The sequence below is a fragment of the Gymnoscopelus braueri genome (assembly GCF_963280865.1).
Source record: "Gymnoscopelus braueri genome assembly, chromosome: 3".
In the NCBI taxonomy this organism is placed as follows: domain Eukaryota; kingdom Metazoa; phylum Chordata; class Actinopteri; order Myctophiformes; family Myctophidae; genus Gymnoscopelus; species Gymnoscopelus braueri.
The window spans coordinates 2,061,109-2,085,170 of record NC_137612.1 but is presented as its reverse complement, the minus strand read 5'-3'; the positions used below and the strand labels follow the sequence as shown (position 1 = coordinate 2,085,170).

The 24,062-nt window shown below is 42.7% G+C and overlaps 1 protein-coding gene across 1 annotated transcript in view; it reads right to left on the bottom strand.

Annotated features, from left to right (window-relative positions):
* The window catches only part of LOC308082814 (ERC protein 2-like), a gene marked incomplete at its 5' end in the record, with an annotated part of 64,600 nt that extends 52,603 nt beyond the window's left edge, over positions 1–11,997 (bottom strand). The window contains 1 exon segment of the mRNA XM_080424835.1: positions 11,314–11,997. Within this exon segment, the coding sequence (XP_080280961.1) occupies positions 11,314–11,997 (684 nt within the window).
* Between the last annotated feature and the right edge of the window lie 12,065 nt (positions 11,998–24,062).

Genomic DNA, 24,062 nt, shown 5'->3' with positions numbered 1-24,062 from the left:
AATAGCTTTGAGAACATTGTATTCATACAAATGTAAATAGTGTGAATATTATATTTGATCTTGGCGTTCAGGCTCTGCTACAGTATACACTCAGCACATTAGCAGACAACCATTTAAGAGCAGGGAGATATATATACATCTATAACAAACCCCCAGGGAAAGCAGAGCCCACTGGTGGTGCTGGGGTGGTGGTGGTGGTGGTGGGAGCAAACATCAGTTGCAACATCAGTGGCAGCACTGATTGACAACAGGAGAAAGTGCAATGAATCAGGTGAGCTTAAGTAGTCGCCAATTGATCAGCTGCTTGACACGTCACATACTGTACGTCACATCTCCCACATACAGCCAGTGGTGGAAAAAGTACTCAATGTTTTTACTTAAGTAAAAGTATCAATACCATCATGAATAAAATACTCTGTTACAAGTAAAAGTCCAGTATTCAAAATTTACTTCAGTAAAAGTACAGAAGTATTGGCATCAAAATATACTTCAAGTACCATAAGTAAAAGTACTCATTATGCAGAATCATAATCTTTTGAAAATAGCAGATCTGCAAGCTCACAACCCGACGCGATGCGACGCTTGTAGATCGGCTATTTTCAAATAGCCGAACTATATAGAGAGCTTAAGTGGTTAATGTATGTCTAGTAATACAAATCTAAATCTAAAAAGTAACTAGTAACTAAAGTTAAGTTATTTGTATTATATGTGACTCTACAAAATGGATTAAATTAAATGTGGTTAAGATTTATAAGAAAATATGTCTGCACTCAAAATTCTTTCTTCTTTATTCCATAATTCATATGGCTAGGGGGGAGTCATTCGTACTCCTCCTACCTAGCTGTATAAAATATGGAATAAAGAAGTAGTCCGAATTTTTAATGCAGACCTCATTATATAAGAAATAGGTCTGCACTCAAAATTCAGATTTGAATATTATTCAGTGCTGATGTCACTCCGTAGTTCTGTGACTCAATAGTGAACTTAGATTTACACAATATCAATAGTTTACTTACTGTAAGTGTGGGAAAATGCTTATTAAAAATGTCATGTATTTTCTCAGCGTGTGCGTGTGCGTGCGTGCGTGCGTGCGTGTGTGGGCGGGCGTGTGTGTGTGGGCGGGCGGGCGTGCGTGTGCAGCATGTGTGTGTCACTGTCTTTAAATGGAACACATAGACAGTTCTAAAGCGCTGACTCAGACCACCCTGCTGCTTGCTGCATTTCTAAACTCTGTGTTGTATGTGATGATGGCTGACAATATACTATTACACCCACAACCAACCCAGCAAAGCACAGCATTTATTCACCTGCACTTGGCCTGAGGAGAGTTGATACAGGTAGGGCTTCAAACCATCCATTATTTTTATTTATTATTTATTCAATTATTATATTCATTGCTTTGTCTATTAATCGAATAATTGAGAGGCGTGTTTAAAAAAAAATAGATATCTTCAAATTGATTAAATAATTGACCAAATCGATGAACCACTTCATCCCTATTTAATATTTTGTCATACAATGGTGTTGCGCGGAAATAGCCTACCTACTGTACGAGCTCACATATCGCGTTGCAACGCGCTTTCTATTTTGTGGTATTTATTAAAAAAATAAAATGTATCGATTTTGCTTTTCAAAATTGATTATTTTATGAAAGTGTATAATTTTTTTTATAATCAATTACACCAATTAGTTATATTAACTGTTACACCCCTAAATACAGGGGTAGACTAAAATGTAACTTGAGTCTGCGGCCGGGGTAAGTGCAGAAGATCAGGCGTTGGTGAAAATCAATACTGAATGACTCTCTGGAGAATCTTGAGAGAACACAGAGATATGGGAGGAATAGCACACACAGACAATAACATTAAATAGCACATGGTGTTTCAACATTTGAGTATGATATCTGCCTGGCTGCCACACTACTTTTACAAGTTTCTCATATTTTACTGCACTGGAATTTATCCTTCGAGACCAAATAACTGATACCATGTAACAGAAGTTACCTCACTGCAATATAAAAGTAAACATACATACATACAATATGCTGTGCAAAAATGCCATTGTTCAAATATAAGAGAATATACTGTAGTTCACATGAATTAATCAGCATAACACATTAATGTGCAGAGACAGAATTTGCATGTTCAAATGCTAACTTATTGTAATGAATAGTAGTAGTGCATTTATCATCACACAATTTTGCACATAGTTCTGACTCAGGCAAATGTATCTGAATCGTTTTAGGGCAAATGGGGTTCTGATCATGCAAAGGGACTGACCTACATAGAAGACGAAGATATTGGATTAATTTGGTATGTGTAAAGAATGATATTTGACAATGCTGCAGACCTGTCAACATCTCTGGACAAATGAACCAGCGGCTAACTTACAGGGACTGTCAGTGACAGACCTAGGCTTCATAACAGAGAAATATTAGCTATGAATCTCTCTCTCTCTCACACACACACACACACACACACACACACACACACACACACACACACACACACACACACACACACACACACACACACACACACACACACACACACACACACACACACACACACACACACACACACACACACACACACACACAGGAGTATTACAAGTCAAGATAGTATATTGTGTTGATATTTTATTATATTCTCTTATTTTGGTTCCATTATTGATGGACTATGCACCCCCATGCAATATATTAGTGGAAGACCAATACAGACCATTAACACATGCACGTCAATATGAAGATATGTGAGAGAAACATCAGTCAGTGTCTGTCCTTCATTATCTGTTACTTCATTCTCTATTTCAATTTCGCAACAACCAATGATGAATGCTTTAGTTTACACCCACACAGCTGCTGTCCTTTGACACTGTGACAAGAAAGAAATCCGTCAAGTAAAAAGTAGCTTAGGTCCAGGTATCTAAATAGATACAAAAAATGTATTATTAGTCTGGTTGCCCGAATAGGGCAACCAGTAACTCTATAGTAATAGATGATCTTTATTCTTTATTCTAGATAAACTTTATTTTGGCTCGCTATTTCTCCCACAGTTTATTTTTATATGTCAAATTGACCGGCTTCACCGGGGAATCGATGGCTTGTACTTTGCTAAGACATTGGTTACATAGTTTAATTGATATTGATTTATTAGTGCATTTAATTTCCCCATCCACTTTAATGGGAAAATAAAAAAACTCAAATTCAAGTATTTTTTTCTCAGAAACCGTAAGGGCTAGAGTTACAAGACTTGGAGGGGAGGTTTATAATTTAGTGCGAAATTATTAAAAAGATAATTACACCAGTCTGCCTCATGGTGGCGCTATAACAGCCCACTTTACGTTTTGGCCTCTAACTCTTGAACCGTAGGTCGTAGAATAAAAATCTTTTTTTCCCTAGATCTAGATTCCTTGGGTCATGATGTAACTCCGTATATAGGCCACGCCCATTTGCGTCTAGATAGATTTTCTGCCATTTTGAATTTTCTTCAAAACACAGTTTTTGCACCTTTTCCTACAGATTTTGTCCAAATCTCACAAAAATCGGTACACATGATCTCTGGACCCATGCAATAAACATATCCAAGCAGAATTTTGATAGTCAATACCGTCAATACCGTAATTGCCTTCAAAAGTTAGTGTTAGGGGCCCGTTTTACAAAAAATGCCAAAAATCAGGAACGAAACATCCAGTCAATCCCAAATTTAAATCACATGTCAAGGGTGGTTTACTCAACGAATCACCAAAAGCATTTCTACTTTGATCCATAGGAGGCGCCACAAATGCGCAAAATGTAACCGTTTGATGCAAAAACATGATTTTTGGGGGATCAGTTCTCTCAAAAAGAAAAGCAAGTGATCTCATCTCTATTTCCTCAAATCAAAACGTCACGTGTCACGAAAGCGGGATCCGATCGGCACCGAATCCGAATCGCACGTCGCGCGGCCTCCGACGGTATTCCTCCAGGCGTATTCCTCGAGTCCCGGCGGCCGCGACCGGCGACCGGCGTCGGCGCAAACCACACTTTGCAATTTCCCAGCATTGCGACGCGTCTAGTTACTAATTACAAAGCCTATTGAAAATGAAACACAATTGGAGGCGCTCGGGTGGCGCAGTGGTAAAGTCACTGCCCAGGTTGTGGGTTTGAATCCACCGCGGTGCAACCGGCTTTCTCGAGCGTTTACACCACAACACAATTGGCCCGTGTTCAGGGAGGGAAGCCGGGCGGGGAGGATGAGGAGGAGGAGGAGGAGGAGGAGGAGGAGGAGGAGGAGGAGGAGGAGGAGGAGGAGGAGGAGGAGGAGGAGGAGGAGGAGGAGGAGGAGGAGGAGAGGAGGAGGACGAGGAGGACGAGGAGGAGGAGGAGGAGGAGGAGGAGGAGGAGGAGGAGGAGGGTGATACTGGTCATTGCACATACTCCTACGGGCTGGGGGGGGGGGGGGCACCTGTCAGCGGGGAGTGTTGGGTGGGAGGAGTAGGACGAAGGCTCTACGTCCTCCTGGTGGGGGCTCCTCACTGGTAGGTGAGTCAGTAGGGTTGGACAGCAGTGACAACACAGTAATGTTGTGTGGGGGGGGGGGGGGGGGACTTAATTGGCATAACGACTAAATTGGGAGGAAAAGGGGTAAAAAAAAAAAGGGCTACTCTAAATTTAGAAGAAAAAAAGAAAGGAAACTAAAACTGTGTATTTGAGCGTCATCATGACGGGGTGTTACTGTGGTGTTCCCCCAAACTGACTGACCCCACCGTGGCCGTGGTGAGTCACTTCAGTCCCTCCAGACCCCCTGGGGAGCCTCGCTCAACCACACAGATCCACTACGGCTTGTTAAACCTTAGACAGACTATAGGAGCTATATACGACCGGAAGGAAGGGCAGCGGGATCAATGAGCTCTCTCTCTCTCTCTCTCTCTCTCTCTCTCTCTCTCTCTCTCTCTCTCTCTCTCTCTCTCTCTCTCTCTCTCTCTCTCTCTCTCTCTCTCTCTCTCTCTCTCTCTCTCTCTCTCTCTCTCTCTCTCTCTCTCTCTCTCTCTCTCTCTCTCTCTCTCTCTCTCTCTCTCTCTCTCTCTCTCTCTCTCTCTCTCTCTCTCTCTCTCTCTCTCTCTCTCTCTCTCTCTCTCTCTCTCTGCTGCACACCTCAGCCACATATGACTGAAGGGAGACAGGCAGTGGTGTAAAGTAACTAAGTACATGTAGTCAAGTACTGTACTTTTACTTCTACTCCACTACATCTCAGAGGCAAATATTGTACTTTTACTCCACTACAATTATTTGAAAACTTTAGTTACTAGTTGCTTTGTAGATTTTGATTATTATTACAAAACCACTTCAGCCCTAAATACATTTCGGCCATTTGAAAATAGCCGATCTACAAGCTCACAATTCGTCGCGATGCGACGCATTGTGAGCTTGTAGATCTGCTACTTTCAAAAGATTTTTATGCATTTTATACATTTGAAAACTTTGTGAAATGGGACATTCATTATATAATGAGTACTTTCTACTTTTGGTTCTTTAAGTACAATTTGATACCAATACTTTTGTACTTTTACTCAAAGTACATATTGTATTCCGGACTTTTACTTGTAACAGAGCATTTCTACATTACAGCATTGATACTTTTACTTAAGTAAAAAAAAAAAAATAATAAATAAAGGTAATGGCACAGTTGACAGGGTCTTCATTGACTTTCCCTGACATTCTCTCTTCTCTTCTCTCTCTCCACATTTCATTCTGTTCATTCTGTTTCTTTCTCTGCAGGCTTTTCTTGCACACTCACCCGCTCTAATCTAATCTAAAGCCCTGGATGTGATGTGTGAGGGAGACACGTCTGGGCTAACAAGATGTCCTGATTGTCTGCAATGCATTTGTTCTTCAACCTTTTCACGCAAATCTCAAACGTGCCACATTATCACATTATTATTATTATGCTTTCTGTCTGTTGCAGCTCTTTCTACCCTCATGCCTCTCTCTCCTTCTTCATCTCATCATCTCACTTGTTGTTTCCGCTATGAAAGCAGGAGCCATTATTTTTTATCTGCCGAGATTGAACTTGGCTTTCAACGAGAAGCCAGCTTCTGGGCTCCGTTGAGCACATTGACTGACCACATGATACTTCCTGTGTCCAACGGGGCGGGGCATACTATATATATATATATACATATACATATATATATATATATATATATATATATATATATATATATATATACATATACATATATATATATATATATATATATATATATATATATATATATATATATATATTTTGAAAATAGCCGATCTACAAGCTCACAAGGCCTTGCAACGCGAGGCATTGTGAGCTGCTATTTTCCCAATATTTATCCGTCCCGGCCTGAAAAGGTTGAGAACCGCTGGCCTAGAGCTGTGTTTCATAAACGTGTACCTTCAGTAGGCCTGTACGGTATTCTGTACACAGCCAGATGGAGTTACAGCTATTCATGATATCAGTTATTCACTGTTCTCTGTGTTGGTAAATATTGATTGTAAGAAGAGCTTGGCTGACTATTCAGCTTGATTAAGTAGAAGCCGAATAACGTTCACTGTAACGTGTACAGCAACAGCATGGGGCTTTCATGGGTACACAGTTCAAATCCTGTGCTCATTTATCGTTATGTAACGCAGAGAGTGTGCCGAGGGGTCCATTTGGTGTGTTCTGTACAATGGCAGGATTCCATGTCTATCTTTTAGCCTTGTCCGTGGGTTTGTGATGCTGTGAATGATATATATACATCCCTCCCGCCAGAGTTAACGAAGTGTGTCAGCTAATAAAAGGCAGATGTGTCTAGTTACTGTAACTGCTCATTTGCATCTTGATTCGTGGGATGCATGAGTCCTGAATGCAAGCACGGTTCCAGTGGGAAGGTTTGCTCCTACCCATTGGGCTAGTTGAGAGGCTGACTGAAGAACAAATTGCCTCATTAATTATAGAGTCATTTTAGGCCAATCATCACATCTGTCTCACAGAAGATCTTTGCACTTTGCCTCAGGTGCCTTAAGCCTCTATTAGCGCAAGCATAACGTCATAAATAATTTATACTGTGAAAAATTACACCTGAGAAATGCATTGTTACCCTTACACCATCTCTAGATAGAGATGTTTTACAATAGGGAACTTGTAATACTGTGAGGTAATCTGTCTAAATATTATAATTTTTCGGTGTGAGCTTGTACTGTATATCATCTATTTTCCTCTTATGTCGGTCTCAGTCTTAAGATAGATAGATAGATAGATACTTTATTGATCCCCGAGGGGAAATTCAGATATCCCATAGCTCATACAGGCAAGGTTAGTTAAAAACACATCACAAAAAAGGGGGGGGGGCACAGGTTAAAACTGAGAGAAGACAAATATAAAAGATATATTATGAAATAAGCATTAAAAAAAAGCATTTAAAAGGTGTCACTGGGAATAAAAATCATCCTTTGTCATTGTCATTGCACATAGACCCATAAATAACTAAAAACTAAGACCATTAGTCCAGTTCATAGGCCTAGCGGCTGGTCATGGAGTTGAAGAGCCTGATTGCTGTTGGAACAAAAGTGTTCTTAAAACGATCGTTCTTGCAGGGCAATGAACGGAACAGGTCCTTACGACCGCTTTTTTGACCTGCCAGGATGTTGTGGAGAGGATGACCCACATTGTCCATTATGGCCCTGCTCTTCTTGTGTATACATCTCTCCACAACAGCCTCCAGTGAGTCCGGCCTCTCTCCCAATACTGAGCCCGCCTTCTTCACCAGTTTGTTCAGCCGCTTAGCATCCTTGTCCATCACACTAAGTGGTTATACATGGTATAAAACAGTCTACAGCACAAGACAGCTGCTTCTTCTTGAGAATAGAGAGATGGTTTACACACTAAGACGTGACCATTTAGTACAACAATGTAGGGCTAGGCAACATGGACAAAACAAATATCACGATATTTTTGACAAAATAATGTGATATCGATATTGTACCTATATTGTAATGATAATAAAAATACTTGTAATAATTTATGACGTTTTTGAAGGTTTTGGAAAGAAAAAATTATGTATAAAACAAGGCTTAAGTCATTAAAACCACTTATGCCTCATCGCAATATTACGATATCCAATATCATAGACGCGTCTCATATCCCGATATCGTTAAAATATAAACATATTGCCCATCCCTACAACAATGCTACAAGCTGTTCTAAATCATTTGGACTTGATTGGTATAGAAACGGCTGTGTTGCTGAAGCCGAAGTGAGTCCATTGGAGAGAGGAGTGTAGCCTACCATATCTGACTGATTCAGGAGGCCTGCTGCTCAGCCAGCCAGTCAGCACTCATCAACCCAATCCCCAAAATGGAGGCTAAGCCTCCCATATCACACTTCTGTTTATGCACAGATACAGCTTCTTGAGACGTGACATGGTTTTCTGCTGAAGCCACGCGAAAAAACAACAACTTTGAGCTCTGGGTTGTTGCATGTCACCATGCAGTGAAAAGACAGATGTGCTGAACACTACTATATATGGCCCCGGCTAGGGGAAGGACTGTCTTTTTCTTTTTTAAGATCTATTTTTGGGCGCTTTTTTTATGCCTTTATAATTGATAGTAGGCGGAGAGGAAATGGGGAGAGAGAGAGATGGGGAGTGACACGCAGCAAAGGCTGCGTGTCGGGACCGGGACTCGAACCCGAGATGCGCTGTCAGGCTACATTGTAGCCTGGCCCGGACCGCTGGCGTAGCGGTCAGGGCCAGGACTGTCTTTTCAATACCATGGGGGGAGGGTACCAAACTATACTGTAGGACCTACAGTATGTGTGGTGGACGAAAGATGCTATATGTTCAACACTCTTTTTAAGCATCGATCGCTGTAAATGCCTGTGTGTGTGTGTGTGTGTGTGTGTGTGTGTGCGCGTGCGCGTGCGCGTGCGCGTGCGCGTGCGCGTGTGCGTGTGCGTGTGCGTGTTTGTGTATGTGTGTCATCTTAGTCATCATAACCCGTGTGTTCAAGCTTCTCTTCATGCGTGGGAGCAACGTGGTCACGTTGCTCCAACTGACACGTTTAACTGGGAATACTCCAACACTGTGCTACGTGCGTGGCTACACTAGTACTGAGATTCATAGTGGAAGGATTATTTCACTGATGTTGTTAACCCATTAAGACAAATGCCTTCTAAATCAGTACTCACACTTTCAAGATTTTTCAAAGAATATTAAAAAATTAGCAGATCTACAAGCTCACAGCACGGGCTAAAATGACACACAGACGCTTTACTGGTTTTAATGGGTTAATGGCAAACAAGCTCGCATAAGTTCAGGACTGTACTGTATGTAATGAGGTAACGTGATGATACTTTCAACTATGTTATAACTGTGTGTTCAAAGCTTTATTTGTAGCCATTATTATTTGACAATTTGGCCAAGTTTTTCTTTTTATTTCAGTACAGTTTGATTACTTTTGATGCAGTAATGGTGTTTTTCTTTGCTTTCTTTTCTTTTTCTTTAGGTATTAAAAAGGTTACTTAAATTGTCACTTCACTGTCATCTGGGGACCCCCTTTAAATCATGTGGGGACCCCCTTTAAATCATGTGGGGACCCCCTTTAAATCATGGGGGGTCCCGACCCACAGGTTGAGAACCACTGCTCTATAGGCTGCCACGCTAGATTTCAGATGTGAGAGAAATGTGAGGTCCCTGATGTAGCCCTCTAGGGATCTCCAGAGCTGGAGGGCATCCACTTGTGAAGCAGAATGCTGGGCGTCCTAGTAGTATAGTTATAGGTCATTTCTCCAAAGACCAGCTATAGTGCACTGACTGCAGATTGCGTTACCTCTACTGAACTGAAGAACTCAGTTTAAATGTATCGAAGGCACGTCGGCACGTGTCCACAAGTGTGTGCACGCACGCACGCACGCACACACACACACACACACACACACACGGTGGGAGTCAGACATCAGCCTAATAGTATCCTGCTGTAACCTTGAGAGGTGGAGTGACAGTGTCTGCCGCTGAGAGTAATGAATAGCTAGCCTGCTGCTGAGGATGTTCGGTGGCCATCACTCAAGTATAGACTGATTTATGCTCCGCGACAAATCGTCAACCAAAAAGAACGTATTTAAAACAGAAAAAAAAACATACCAAAAAACATACATTTCTCGATCGACACGTCGCACGACACTTTGTTAGCCGACACATAAATCAGGCCTTCAGACAGAGCTGAGGCGAACACGCCACAACCAGCTGGCACTTTTCAGCCACTGAAATTAGCTTGAGGCGTTTTGCAATTTGCTGCATCACGGCTCGCCTGGCCTCAAAACTCACATCAGAGCCCAGTCCAGTAATATGTGACACCTTCCTCATTATACCATTCATTTATTGTACCGTGCGTTCTATTTGTCTGCAGCTGCAACGCTGCACAAAACAATCTACTTTATATCCAACAGGTGTGTCATTGCTACAGGATAACAACAGATTTGTAGATCTATTCGGCTGAACAGAGCACACGTTCTCAGAGTGGGGGCCGCCAATGGGTGCCAGGTGGGCCAAATGGAAAGGAGAGGAAAAAATAATAAGAAGAAATCCTAGACCAAAAAAGTGTGCTCACGCACGCACGCGCCACGCACGCACGCACGCACGCACGCACGCACGCACGCACGCACGCACGCACGCACGCACGCACGCACGCACGCACGCACGCACGCACGCACGCACACACACACACACACACACACACACACACACACACACACACACACACACACACACACACACACACACACACACACACACACACACACACACACACACACACACACACACACACACACACACACACACACACACACACAATACAGCATGTGAAGCATATGCTCACAATGAACCAATGCTGTTATAATTCACCTGTTAGGCAGGTTCTTGAAGTACAATGGACAAGACAAGACCATGCCAGTCATGGATTCACCCAGTTAGCTTTCTCGCATACAGTATTATCAGAAACTACAGAGCCAGACTGAATTAATTTACAACCAGTTAATTATCTTTCTGTAAACACACAACTCTTTCCAGAGAGGTTCAGCGATGCATTGATTGAGGTAACTTAGCGTGATAAGAGCAAGAGTACTCAGAGATTGACAAAGTGAGCCTTTGGAGAAACAAGAGTGATGAGACGAGCACAAAGCACAGTGAAGAACAGAGAGAGAGAGACTGACGCTGGAAGGCAGTGACCAAAGCAAAGACAATGGATTGAGAACAAATCAAACTCCGGCGTTCAAATGAACCCGTGAATGCGAGGGTGTGGAGGAGGATGGGCAGCCTTACCTGACTCTCCTCATGGGTGACTCTCATCTGCTCTTTCAGGATGGAGGTGCGCGCCGCCTCCTCCTTGCGCATGATGCGCTCCTTCTTCAGCTCGGGGCTCCAGAAGCTCTTGATGCTGTTGGTGGAGGAGCCCAGCTTGCTGTCCTTCAGGTCCAGCTCCCGGCGCAGCAGCTCGTTCTCCCTCTGCGTGTCCCGGAGCTGGGCCTGCATCTCCAGGATCTCCCCGCCGCTGCTCCTCATGGCCTGCCTCAGCAGGGCGGAGGGCACCCCCTGGTGGTGGTGGTGGTGGTGCAGCATGGAGAGGGAGCCCAGGTCGCTGTAGGAGAGGAGGTCGGCCTGGTGCAGCCCCACCGAGGCCATGTTGGGGCTGCTGCCCATGGCGGTGACGCGGCCGCCGTACATGGCCCTGCTGGTGGCGCGCCCGAGGGTCATGGTGCCCTTGGGGTAGGTGGCGGTGGAGCCCAGGCCTTCGTGGTCGCTGAGGTACATGGGCCCGGACGTGGCGTAGGCGGCGTTGAGGGACTGGATGTTCTCCATGGAGAGCGTTTTGCCGCCGCCGCCCCCCGCACTACCCCCACCCCCGCTGTTGGCCCTCCGGTGGCCCAGCCTGGGGGACCTGGGCAGGCGCGGGGACCGTGCGGGGCTGCTCTCTATGTGGCCTACTGCTCTGGCACTGCCGTACATGTCCTGCACGTGTGGGTAGAGAGGTGTAAAACCACCAGAGGGTCCTTTCCTTTACCAGGGGCGCGCTGTAATGAGACCGATGCTCCGGTTCTCCCAATCACACATGAGTGCTTTTATTGCCTCGCCCGGAGAGGTGGGAGCGCTTCAACGTCTGATCTGCAGAAAAACAGAAGCAAAAGTAATTGTTTAGATGGAGGGATACAATGTGTCAAGATGAAAGAGCAGTGGTGTAAAGTAACTGAGTACAGTTACTCAAGTACCGTACTTAAGTAATTTTTTGGGGTACTTTTACTTTACTGGAGTAATTACATTTTTTTATAATTGTACTTCTTACTCCACTACAATTGTTAGAAAACTTTAGTAACTAGTTACATTGTACATTTGTATTATTATTACAAAACATACATTAACCACTTCAGCCCTAGTGTATATACATTTTGGCCATTTGAAAATAGCCGATCTACAAACTCACAATGCGTCGCGATGCGACACATTGTGAGCTTGTAGATCTGCTATTTTCAAAAGATTTGTATACATTTTATACATTTAAAAATGTATTAAAAAAACTATAAATCCGGACTTTGACTTGTATTTCTACATTGCAGTATTGATACTTTTACTTAAGTAAAAAAAAATTTTTTTCCACCACTGTGAAAGAGAGACATAAGACAGAAAAATAATGATATGCGATGATGGGCTGTGGCAGAGCCTTGGAGACAAACACTGGCACCCACTGAGAAAGGGACAGCTTTATGGGTCTTATAGGGAAGCATGAGTCACCACCAGCGAACCCTCATTTTGTCATTTTATTTGGACTCTATAATTCCATGTCAAGCCACAGGGAATCCCAATGTCAACCTGCAGGCTCTCCCCAATGCAGGCGCTCATCCCATTCCCTTTTAATGTAGACCAATACGATTTATTACAGCAGTGGTTCTCAACCTGTGGGTCGGTACCCCCAGCGGGGTCCCCAGTTGACAGTGAAGTGACAATTTAAGGACTTTTTAGACTTTTTTAATACAAAAAGAAAAAAATTAAAGAAAAGAAAAAGGACCATTACTGCATCAAATATAATCAACAAACTATACTATAAAAACTGGTCCAACATTTGCCAAATTGACAAATAATTTATGGTAAGAAAGAGGCAAACAAATTGAAATTAGCCGATCTACGTTGTGAGGCGTTGTGAGCTTGTAGATCTGCTATTTTCACAATATTTATCTATGGAACCGAGTCAAACAACATTGAATGCCTACATTCAAGTGCTTGTCAGGGTGCGGGGGTCCCCAGTTCAAATATTATCATTTTTGGGGGGTCACGGGCTGAAAAGGTTGAGAACCACTACCACATAGCACACAGGCTACACTCAAATAGGAAATACTAGTTTATCTTTAATCTTATCATGCATGTATTATTGTTTTAATGCCTAAATCAGGGATTTTTCAATTGTTATTATGTTGGGGAATTATTATCTTTCACAGCCAATCAAAAGTATGGAGGGTTGGTGTTTACGTGTATGAAGCAATTTTTCAGGTTGAATTTAGATTGATGAATTATAATATTTCAATTATGTTTTTTCACAAATATACACACATGCATTCATGATGTCAATTACCGAGGAGATAGAAAAACACGTTGAGATCAAACGTTACTTGAATTCAACTACTCAGATAGTGGTTCCACAGGAAGCTTGGCTTTACAAGATGGATTCTCTTTCTTCATGTGCAAAGGAACATCCAGATTGATTTACTCAGATATATTTGTAGGCACTACTACAGTATGCACTGATCTGAAAATAGTCATATCTTGAGCTTTGAACTTACGTCAATCAATATCTTTCAGTGTCTAAGTGTGTGCTCCCCCCCTTCCCCCCCTTTTACGAGAATCAATCTCAAATGAAATTTGAGATCCGGGGTTTTGCTGTGGTCTCTAAATACAGCAGCCTATGCTCTATGCTGGCTAGTAGTGGCTACAGAGGGAAGTGGGTATAATGAGGGGGCTTATATTCGTTTATCACAAAGTAATGACATGGATATTGCAAAATAGCCCCCCCCCCCCCCAGCACAAATATAGAATTCAGTGACAATTAATTATAATGCAAATAGTAAAGCTGTACAATCAGCAAAAGAAACAGATATTATATTGATAATGAGGGTGAGTGAAAACGTGTGCGATACGGAAGTTAATGACAATGTAAAAAAACAAGCCAGTTGAATAGTGGTGGTGATGCAACCACCTTCCTGGAGCCGTTAATGGCAGAATTTTACTGATCATTAACAGTAGTGGAAAGTAACTAAGTACATTTACTCAAGTACTGTGCTTAAGTACAATTTTGAGGTACTTTAACTTTACCGGAGTTGAAAACTTTAGTTACTAGTTACTTTGTAGATTTTGATTATTATTACGAAACATACATTAACCACTTCAGCCCTATTTACATTTCGGCCATTTGAAAATAGCTGATCTACAAGCTCACAATGTGTCGAGATGCGACACATTGTGAGCTTGTAGATCTGCTATTTTCAAAAGATTTTTGTCTCCGCCAGGCCGAAAGGCATGGCGAGAGAGTATGTTTTGCCCCCTGTCCGTCCGTCCGTGTGTCTGTCCGTCATTCTGTCTGTGGACAGCTAATCTCTGGCACCGTTGGCTTGCTCGCAGTGAAACTGTGGACACAAACTCCCTGGATGCCACAGCAGAACCTCTGCCCCAAATTTTTCCTTTTTTAGCGCCACCAGGAGGCCGATTTGTGCAAAACATATTGTTTGACAGTACTCCTACAGATTTTGTCCAAAAATCCCGCAAATCGGTACACATTATCTCTATAGTCATTAAACGAAACGGGTCTTTCAGATTTTTCATATTCCATCCTGATTGGCTAAAAATGTCTTCCAAAGTTTGTAGGAATGCTCAGTTTTGAACAAAATGCCTCAAATCATAAACACAGCATGCAATTTCCTTGAAATTTTGCACGCATATTTCCACTATGCCGAGGAAGAAATGCCACTTGAAATTTTTCAAATCAGCCTCATGGTGGCGCTATAACAGGCCGATTCGTGTTTTTACCTATAACTGCACCGATCTGTGTAAAACTTTGTAAGCGCACTCCCTAGAGGTCAAGGTCAACCTTTGCCCTGCATTTTTCACATCTGCCTTTTATAGCGCCACCAGGAGGCGGACTTATGTAAAACATTTTTTTTTATATTACTCCTTCCGATTTTATCCAAATTTCACGCAAATCGGTACACATGATCTCTATAGTCATGTGATCAAGACGGGTGCGTTTGATTTTTCATATTCCATTACTGATTGACTAAGATTGACATCTAAAGTTTGCAGTTGTGGCTTGTTTTGAACAAAATGCCGCAAATCATGAACGCAGCGTCCGATTGCGGTCAAACTGCACGCACATTCACACTATGTTGAGGAGCAAATGTCACCCTTTTCACACTGGCCTATTATAGCGCCACCAGGAGGCCACAATAACCTACCTGACCTGGCGGAGACCTGTGCTCCGAGGAGCACTTTTTCTAGTTATACATTTTATACATTTGAAAACTTGTGAAATGGGACATTCTGCATAATGAGTACTTTCTACTTTTGTTACTTTAAGTACATTTTGATACCAATACTTGTGTACTTTTACTCAAGTGAATTTTTAATTCCGGACTTTTACTTGTAACTGAGTATGTCTACATTGTAGTATTGATACTTTTACTTAAGTAAAGAATTTGAGTGCTTTTTCCACCACTGCTTCCATTCCATTCTGACAGTATTAACTCTTAAATTTTTATCCAGCGATTTTGTAACCCTATTTTTTACACCCAGTGCCAATTGTCTATGTAATCCTGGGCACTACCTTCCCTCTGCCAACCTAGGGAGGCCAGGGCCGAGCTCATGCCTCCTTCAATGCATGAGAGCCAACTGACCTTCTTATCACCTGACAGGGGAGAGTTTCCCTGGTTGGACGTAGCGTGTGGAAGGAACACGTTATTCCAACCAGTTCCCTTCCCCTCCATCAGGCGCCCCGGCTGGCCAGGGGGAGGCAGTATAGTGACCAGGATTACTGCATGTTTTTGTGAGGGTACCTACCCCCTACCCTAGGAGACACGGGGAGAACATGCAAACTCCACACAGAAAGGCCCTTTCGCCAACCCCACCTAGGGTATGGGCACTGATGACACGGAGGAGAGAACACACCCCCAGCGCCCACAGCGTCCCCTGCGGGAATCGAACCCAGGACCTTCTAGCTGTGAGGCGACAGCACTACCGACTGTGCCACCGTGCCCCCAATATTCTGACAGTGTTAATGTCAGAATGTTACTGATCATTAATAATAAAGGACATGGCTCCTTCAGCCATGTCCTTTCCTTTGACTTTCCCTGAGCTGGCCTTTGCTGTTCCATCCCTGATCCACTAGATGTCCTCAGACTTTCTCTACTTTCCTCATCAGCTGACTGACTGCCCCACACCTCCACACCACTGGGGCCATTTGCACCGCCTCACACTAAGTTCAAACTTAGCCTAGTTATAGCTTAAATGGCTTTTAAAAAAAGCCATTTAACCCATTTAGCCAGGAAAGTATCTGTGTCATTTTTAGATTTCTTTAGCTATTCAAAAAAAGCAGATCTACAAGCTCATAGCGCGGCACTCGGTGCCGCGTTATGAGCTTGTAGATCTGCTATTTTTTGTTTATTATGTGAAAATTTGTGCAAATCTTTAAATATATATATATATATTTTTTACATATATATTCAAAGATTTGCACTCACTTTCACGATTTTTCAAAAAATAGCAGATCTACAAGCTCATAGCGCGGCACTCGTTGCCGCGCTATGAGCTTGTAGATCTGCTATTTTTTAATAGCCAAAGAAATCAAAAAATGACAGATACTTTCCCGGATTGAATGTGTTTAAGCTATAACTAGGCTAATAGTCAGGGGATATTAGCAGAAAGATTTCCAATCTTGGAATAAATTCCTTACCAAAAAAACTCTTCACCAATGTGTTTGTAAAGGTGTCTAGTAACACATCTCACAAAGACTGAAATTCAGTCCCCCTAGGAGAATTTTTGACAGCTGCTGAAAGTTGGGGTACCCACCATTTCCCTGCATTTCCATGCAGGGCAAAAAAAATCAATTTTTAATTCTGTCTTAAGTAGCATGTGAGGGGTCAAACTAGGGTGTTTTTATGATTCTGAATCCATTGCAAGCATTTGTTTTGCACCAAAACCACTCCTTGGGATAAAAACAGCCCAATCTCAATGGGCTTTTTACACAAAAAGTATACCTGGACAAGGATGGCTATGGCCGTTTTTAGCCCAAGGAGTGGTTTTGGTGCAAAACAAATGCTTGCAATGGATTCAGAATCATAAAAACACCCTAGTTTGACCCCTCACATGCTACTTAAGACAGAATTAAAAATTGATTTTTTTTGCCCTGCAGGGAAATGGTGGGTACCCCAACTTTCAGCAGCTGTCAAAAATTCTCCTAGGGAAACTGAATTGCAGTCTTTGTGAGATGTGTTACTAGACACCTTTACAAACACATTGGTGAAGAGTTTTTTTGGTAAGGAATGTATTCCAAGATTGGAAATCTTTCTGCTAATATCCCCTGACTATAAGTTTGAGCTTAGTGTGAGGTGGTGCGACTGACCCCTGGTCCAAACACCTGTTCTCACGTCTCTCCTCAGCCCCGCCGTTACCTGGCCTAAAGTTATGGTCATACATGCACCAAGCAAGGCTGTGTAAAGAAGAGAAGGATATGTGTTCTATGTCATGTCACGCGCCATAATATTGACACAAATGAGAGGCCAATGGGAGCCATAAGTTTGATGGAATGCACCAATCTGGGAACCCAGATCCAACTGAAAATGAAAAACAGCGACCTCTGTTTGTTCTATGTCTGTTGGCTCTGGGCGGAAGAAAACGTAACACCAGTGCGCAAGGAAACCGGGGTTTAGGTCTGCCTTCAGCTTTCACTTCCGGTGGGTGCCACTATGTTTTCATTCCCACTAACAATATTTCTACACGGAACACTAACACCACTTCTCCCAGAGAACATGGATCGTTTTGGTTATAAGCCCACTTGTTTCTATGATGAAAGAGTAAGTTAAAATGTGAATATCTTTCCGTGGTTTTGTCTGCTCCGCGGACGCTATTGTTAAATTAGTTTGGGTTTGTTTCGAGGGGGAAAGATCGACGGACATGTGAATCCCGCCCACTACATTTGATTGGGTAAAGCGCGGCCTGCTTCCTGATCTGAATGCGCACACGTTATGAAGAACCTCCCCGACAGATTCCTACGCAGTGCAGAATCTGTTCTTGAGAGATTAGGAACGCACTGACGTCAAAGAGAACTGGCCTGGGTGGACAAGTGTAGGCTATGAACATTACAAACAATATTGTTTTATTTGGGGGGGGGGCTTTCTATGCCTTTATTGATAGTGAAGTAGTTAGACAGGAAAGGGGGAGAGAGAGATGTTTCATGTCGGGAGAGGTATCCCGACATGAAAATGTATTTTCTGTTTACTAGGAGCTGGAAAGACTGGGAGACCCATGTTACTGAACTAACACTCTATAGCGATGATTATCAAGATATACTATTTTAACACTTTGTTTAACAAAAAATAATCACTTACAGCTCCTTAATGCTCATTATAAGATGGCACCGTTTCCTTCTACTCGTGTCCCAGAGGTGGGCTACGGACACAGATAGGAGACGGATGAGGATATGCAGATGAAGACATGGTTGAAAATGGGTGAAATGTTCCTTTAACTTATTTGGCGCAATGTATTTGGTTCTTTGTGAACAAAGAGGCAAAGCTCCCGATGTCACGTGTTGCAGAACAGAGGCAGAGCATGAGGCAGAGCAGATCACGTTCAATGATCATTTATTATCAAACTCACAATAAGCTGTCTACAAACCAGGACGTGCAAGGGGGCAGGGCAGGACATACTGTACCACAGCAACAACTATAATCAAATAAGCCCATGGTCAAATACAGGGAGGTTTAAATACACAAAGACTAACTAGACACAGGTGAAACAACACTACAATCAACACGTGAGTGGCTGAGACTGAACAGGACACAGGTGAACTACAAATGCAATTACATACTGGTGAGACAAGACAGGAAGAGACAACAAGGCAAAACAGGAAACACGAGGACATCACTACATAATAAAGGTACACAACAGACAGTTCATGACACCGCTGTGTTTTTTTTAGTGAGTGCTCATGTGTGACCAACAACAACAACATCCAGTCAGACTACAAAGCAGCTCATTGATGTCCGTGTGCATCACACTGCACTGCCCACGTTCAGCACAACAATCCTTTCATTTTGCCTCGGCAGGCGATAGTCATTCGCCTGCATTCTCACATGTTTTGTGCTCTAAATAATCAGGCCACTCTCTCGCCTCTTTCCGCTTTCCCTCATCAGCCCTACAGATATGTAACTGTTACTGGACCATTGGACAACCACTTGAGAGACTCTATACCTCTACGTATAACAGTGGTGTAAAGTAACTACCGGTAGTAAGTACATGTACTCAAGTATTTGTACTTTAATTGAGTATTTCCAATTTCCAATACTTTGACTTCTACTCAACCACATCTCAGCAAATATTGATCTTTTACTCCACTACAATTATTTGAAAACTTTAGTTACTAGTTACTTTGTAGACTTTGATTATTATTACAAAACATACATTACCCACTTCAGCCCTATATACATTTCGGCCATTTGAAAATAGCCGATCTACTATTTTCAAAAGATTATTATACATTTGAAAACTTGTGAATTGGGACATTCTGCATAATGACTACTTTCTACTTTTGGTACTTTAGGTACATTTTTATACGAATACTTTTGTACTTTTACTCAAGTAAATCTTTAATTCCAGAATTCTACATTGCAGTATTGATACTTTTACTTAAAGTAAAACATGTGAATACTTTTTCCACCACTGTTTACGTATAATAACAGTATGCTAAGGTTGGCAATTAAGGACTCATCATTTCAAACACTAGGCATGTTTTGCATGGAGAATATAGGTTGCTGCCTTCAGGGGGGAGATAGGGTGTTCCAACATGCAATAAGGTCAGACTGAAGAAGTCCACTTTGAGGCTTAATCTGGAGTCTGGCCACAGCCTGGAGTAGGCTGAGAGGTGGACATTGCTCTTGTCTTCATGTTTTTATGTATGTCATTTTGTTTTGTTTCTGTGTTATATGTCAAATGTGTGTATTGCAATGTCTGGCTGCTGGGTGTGAGCTGACAATAAAGTATTATGGTATCGTATCGTATTCCCACTCACTCATGGCCTTATTCTCAAGTGTTGTTACCTAGTGCTTCAAGTCTTGACTCCATAACCTCTGGTTTGCGTTCTGTTTTCCTGAAACCTGTTTCTGCCTGATCTGTGTTTGACCTTTTCCGTCTGATCTCTGGATTCTGGATTCTCAGCCGCTGCTCCTTGTGGATTTGTTTGAGACGTGGTATGTTGCCATGGTGACTACAGTCTGTCTGGGCTAATACGGATGAAGCACCTAGATAGTCTTATATAACTTTAGATTCAATAAAAAGGTGAGAAACAGATATAACTGGTGAATTCCGACAGGCTGCAGATAGTCTGGTCATGTTTCGGTTATTGCCGGAAGACTTTGTCGAACTATGCGTATAGCTCCATGGATAATGCGTATAGCTCCATGGATACAGGTGCTTTCCATTCATAGAACATCCAGCCCACCCTTTCTTTGGGTGACAGATGCAATTGAAAACATGACAACAGCAATCATACACTAAAGAATGTCACTTGTGTGACACACACACGCGCACACACACACACACACACACACACACACACACACACACACACACACACACACACACACACACACACACACACACACACACACACACACACACACACACACACACACACACACACACACACACACACACCGATCTAGCCGATCTACAAGCTCACAACGGGTCGCATCGCGGCGCGATGTAAGCTTGTAGATCTGCTATTCCCACTATTTTTGGAAATATATGAACATTATATGAACATTTTTCAACATAGAAACGAAACGACTATGACAAAACAATTGTTATTATCTCAAATAATTGCGATTAGACGATTACGTTATGTAATAATTATGACAGGCCTACAGATAGTCCCTCTGAGAGAGACGCCAGCTAATTAAACTAAAATTATACACACAGAGAGCACACACACACATACTTTGTAACACCAGCCAGCTCTGCCATTCTTATCTTCAGTGGCCCTGCTGGTCTGTGAAGTCAGGATAGCGATTGCTTAAAGGACCAAACCGGTTTGATTTGGACTTCTAGCCATTAGCAGAGACTGCCCCTATCTTCAAAACATTGTGTACATACAGTAAGTGTATATGCATTATAGGTTCATAGAATACAAGAACGCTCACCCCCAAACACGCTCGCCCCGGGTCAAATCCGGCGACCTCGGAACGGTCGCCACCAGGTATTCCTAAACGCAACCTGAGTAAAACTATGCCTAATCCGAACCTTATTCCTAAACGTAACCTCAGTAAAACTATGCCTAAACTAAACCTAACCTTATTCCTAAACGTAACCTCAGTAAAACTATGCCTAAACTAAACCTAACCTTATTCCTAAACTCAAGCTCAGTAAAATTATGCCTAAACTAAACCTAACCTTATTCCTAAACGCAACCTCAGTAAAACTATGCCTAAACCAAACCTTATACCTAACCTAAACCTCAGTAAAACAAATGGAGACAAAGAAGACTAGACCAGGACAACAAGAACTCAGACACTCTGACACGGTCTGTCAGTCAGTCACAACAGGAGTAGAGGCTAAGCACACGCATACACGCATACACACACACACACACACACACACACACACACACACACACACACACACACACACACACACACACACACACACACACACACACACACACACACACACACACACACACACGTGAACCTAGGAGTCCTACAGTGAAAATGATGTACTAAGTTTAGTATAGGTTAGTAGGCTACAGTTTTAAACATTATTCACTGCCATTCATTCATGTTGAAACAGTGAGGAAAAACAGTCTACGAGACTTTAAAGTTGCTAGTTATAGACAATTCACCCTTTTGAAAGACGCATTGTTTATTTCATGTAAAATGACTATTATTACTCTAACACAAGCCAAAGAGAGCCGCTGAGCTGAATTCCTTATACGCCTGGAAAAACAATTCCATTGCATATATAGGCTAAATTTTTCAAAAGTACAACTATCTAGTTGCCATTGTGCCGGTGTGAGGGGGTATACACATGCTGCTACAGTGGTTTATGTGAACAAATCTATACCATCAGAACAGTGGCGTGGGCCTCATTCAAAACTGTTTATTTTTAAGCATTGATTAATTCTGTTATGCAGCATAAGCATAACATGGGGAGTGATGGAAAATATGGAGCACAAAAAGGGGGGAAGGTCCATCATGTAATGATAGATGGTCCTGAGCACACAAGGCTAAATGGCTCACCATCCAATTACAAGGGTGACCCAGTCTCTTAGATTTGACCGTTCTCATTGACCAGTGCCTTAAACACCAGCATGGATACTTTACAGGAATTCCATATAGATAGATAAAGAAGGAGTAAAGAGAGGGACATATAAATCAAAGAGTAAAAAAAAAAAAACCCACAATCACGTTCCATACCAGCGGTATTCTGACACAATAACATTCTTATCTATTATTTTTTCCTCCCTTTACCTCTTATGCCCATTGATTCCTCCCTTCACACGTCTCTGTGTGTTGACTCCTACTGGCTCACCTGCCATCGAGGGGCCCCCACTGGGAGGACGTAGAAAATCTGTCTTACTCCTCCCGCCTAACATTCCTTGCTGACAGGTTCCGCCCCTCTGCCCGTATTCACCTTATTCTTGGCCCTTCTCCGAGCGGAGCCGTTGTCCTTTTCTGCTGCTTCATTCAATATCTGTCCACTTCCTCCCTAGTAGGGCTACAGGTGTAATGCAGGTAATCAGTGCGTTGCCAGATTTTGCAAGAGAAACAAGCGGCCAGGTCTATGAAAACAAGCCCCCCAAAAAAGCGACTAGGCTAAGTTTTACCACTATCAGCTATTTGAAAATAGCAGAACTACAAGCCAACACGTCACATCGGGACATGATTTTTTTTTGAATATTTTAAAAACATTTTAACAACAAAAATCGTTATGGGGGTCCCTGGCACAAAATATTTTCAGATGGGGGTCCGCGGACGAATACATATTAATCTGGGGGTCCTTGACATGATTTTTTTTGCCGAACCAGTGGTTTTACTCTTACATTTTTTATCCCACGATTTTTGTAACCCTATTTTTTAGTGCCAATTGTCTATGTAATCCTGGGCACTACCTTCTCCCCACCAACCTAGGGAGGCCAGGGCCGAGCTCATGCCTCCTTCAATGCATGAGAGCCAACTGACCTTCTTATCACCTGACAGGGGAGAGTTTCCCTGGTTGGACGTAGCGCGTGGAAGGAACACGTTATTCCAACCAGTTCCCTTCCCCTCCATCAGGCGCCCCGGCTGGCCAGGGGGAGGCAGTATAGTGACCAGGATTACTGCATGTTTTTGTGAGGGTACCTACCCTAGGAGACACGGGGAGAACATGCAAACTCCACACAGAAAGGCCCTTTCACCAACCCCACCTAGGGTATGGGCACTGATGACGCGGAGGAGAGAACACACCCCCAGCGTCCCCTGCGGGAATCGAACCCAGGACCTTCTAGCTGTGAGGCGACAGCACTACCGACTGTGCCACCGTGCCCCCCAGTGGTTTAAAAGACATTAGGAAGCAAGCCAAAATAAGCAACGACACTTAGAATCAAGCCCAAAGTCGCTTATTATAAGCAGACATGGCAACACTGGTAAACAGGAAACCCCTTGAGCTTGTAGGTGAGCTTGTATATCTGCTATTTTTGAATATCCAAAAAATCTGTCTTAATGGGTTAATAAACAGAAAATGCATTTACAGGCGTTCACCAATTTCATCCAATCAGGAGAGAGAAC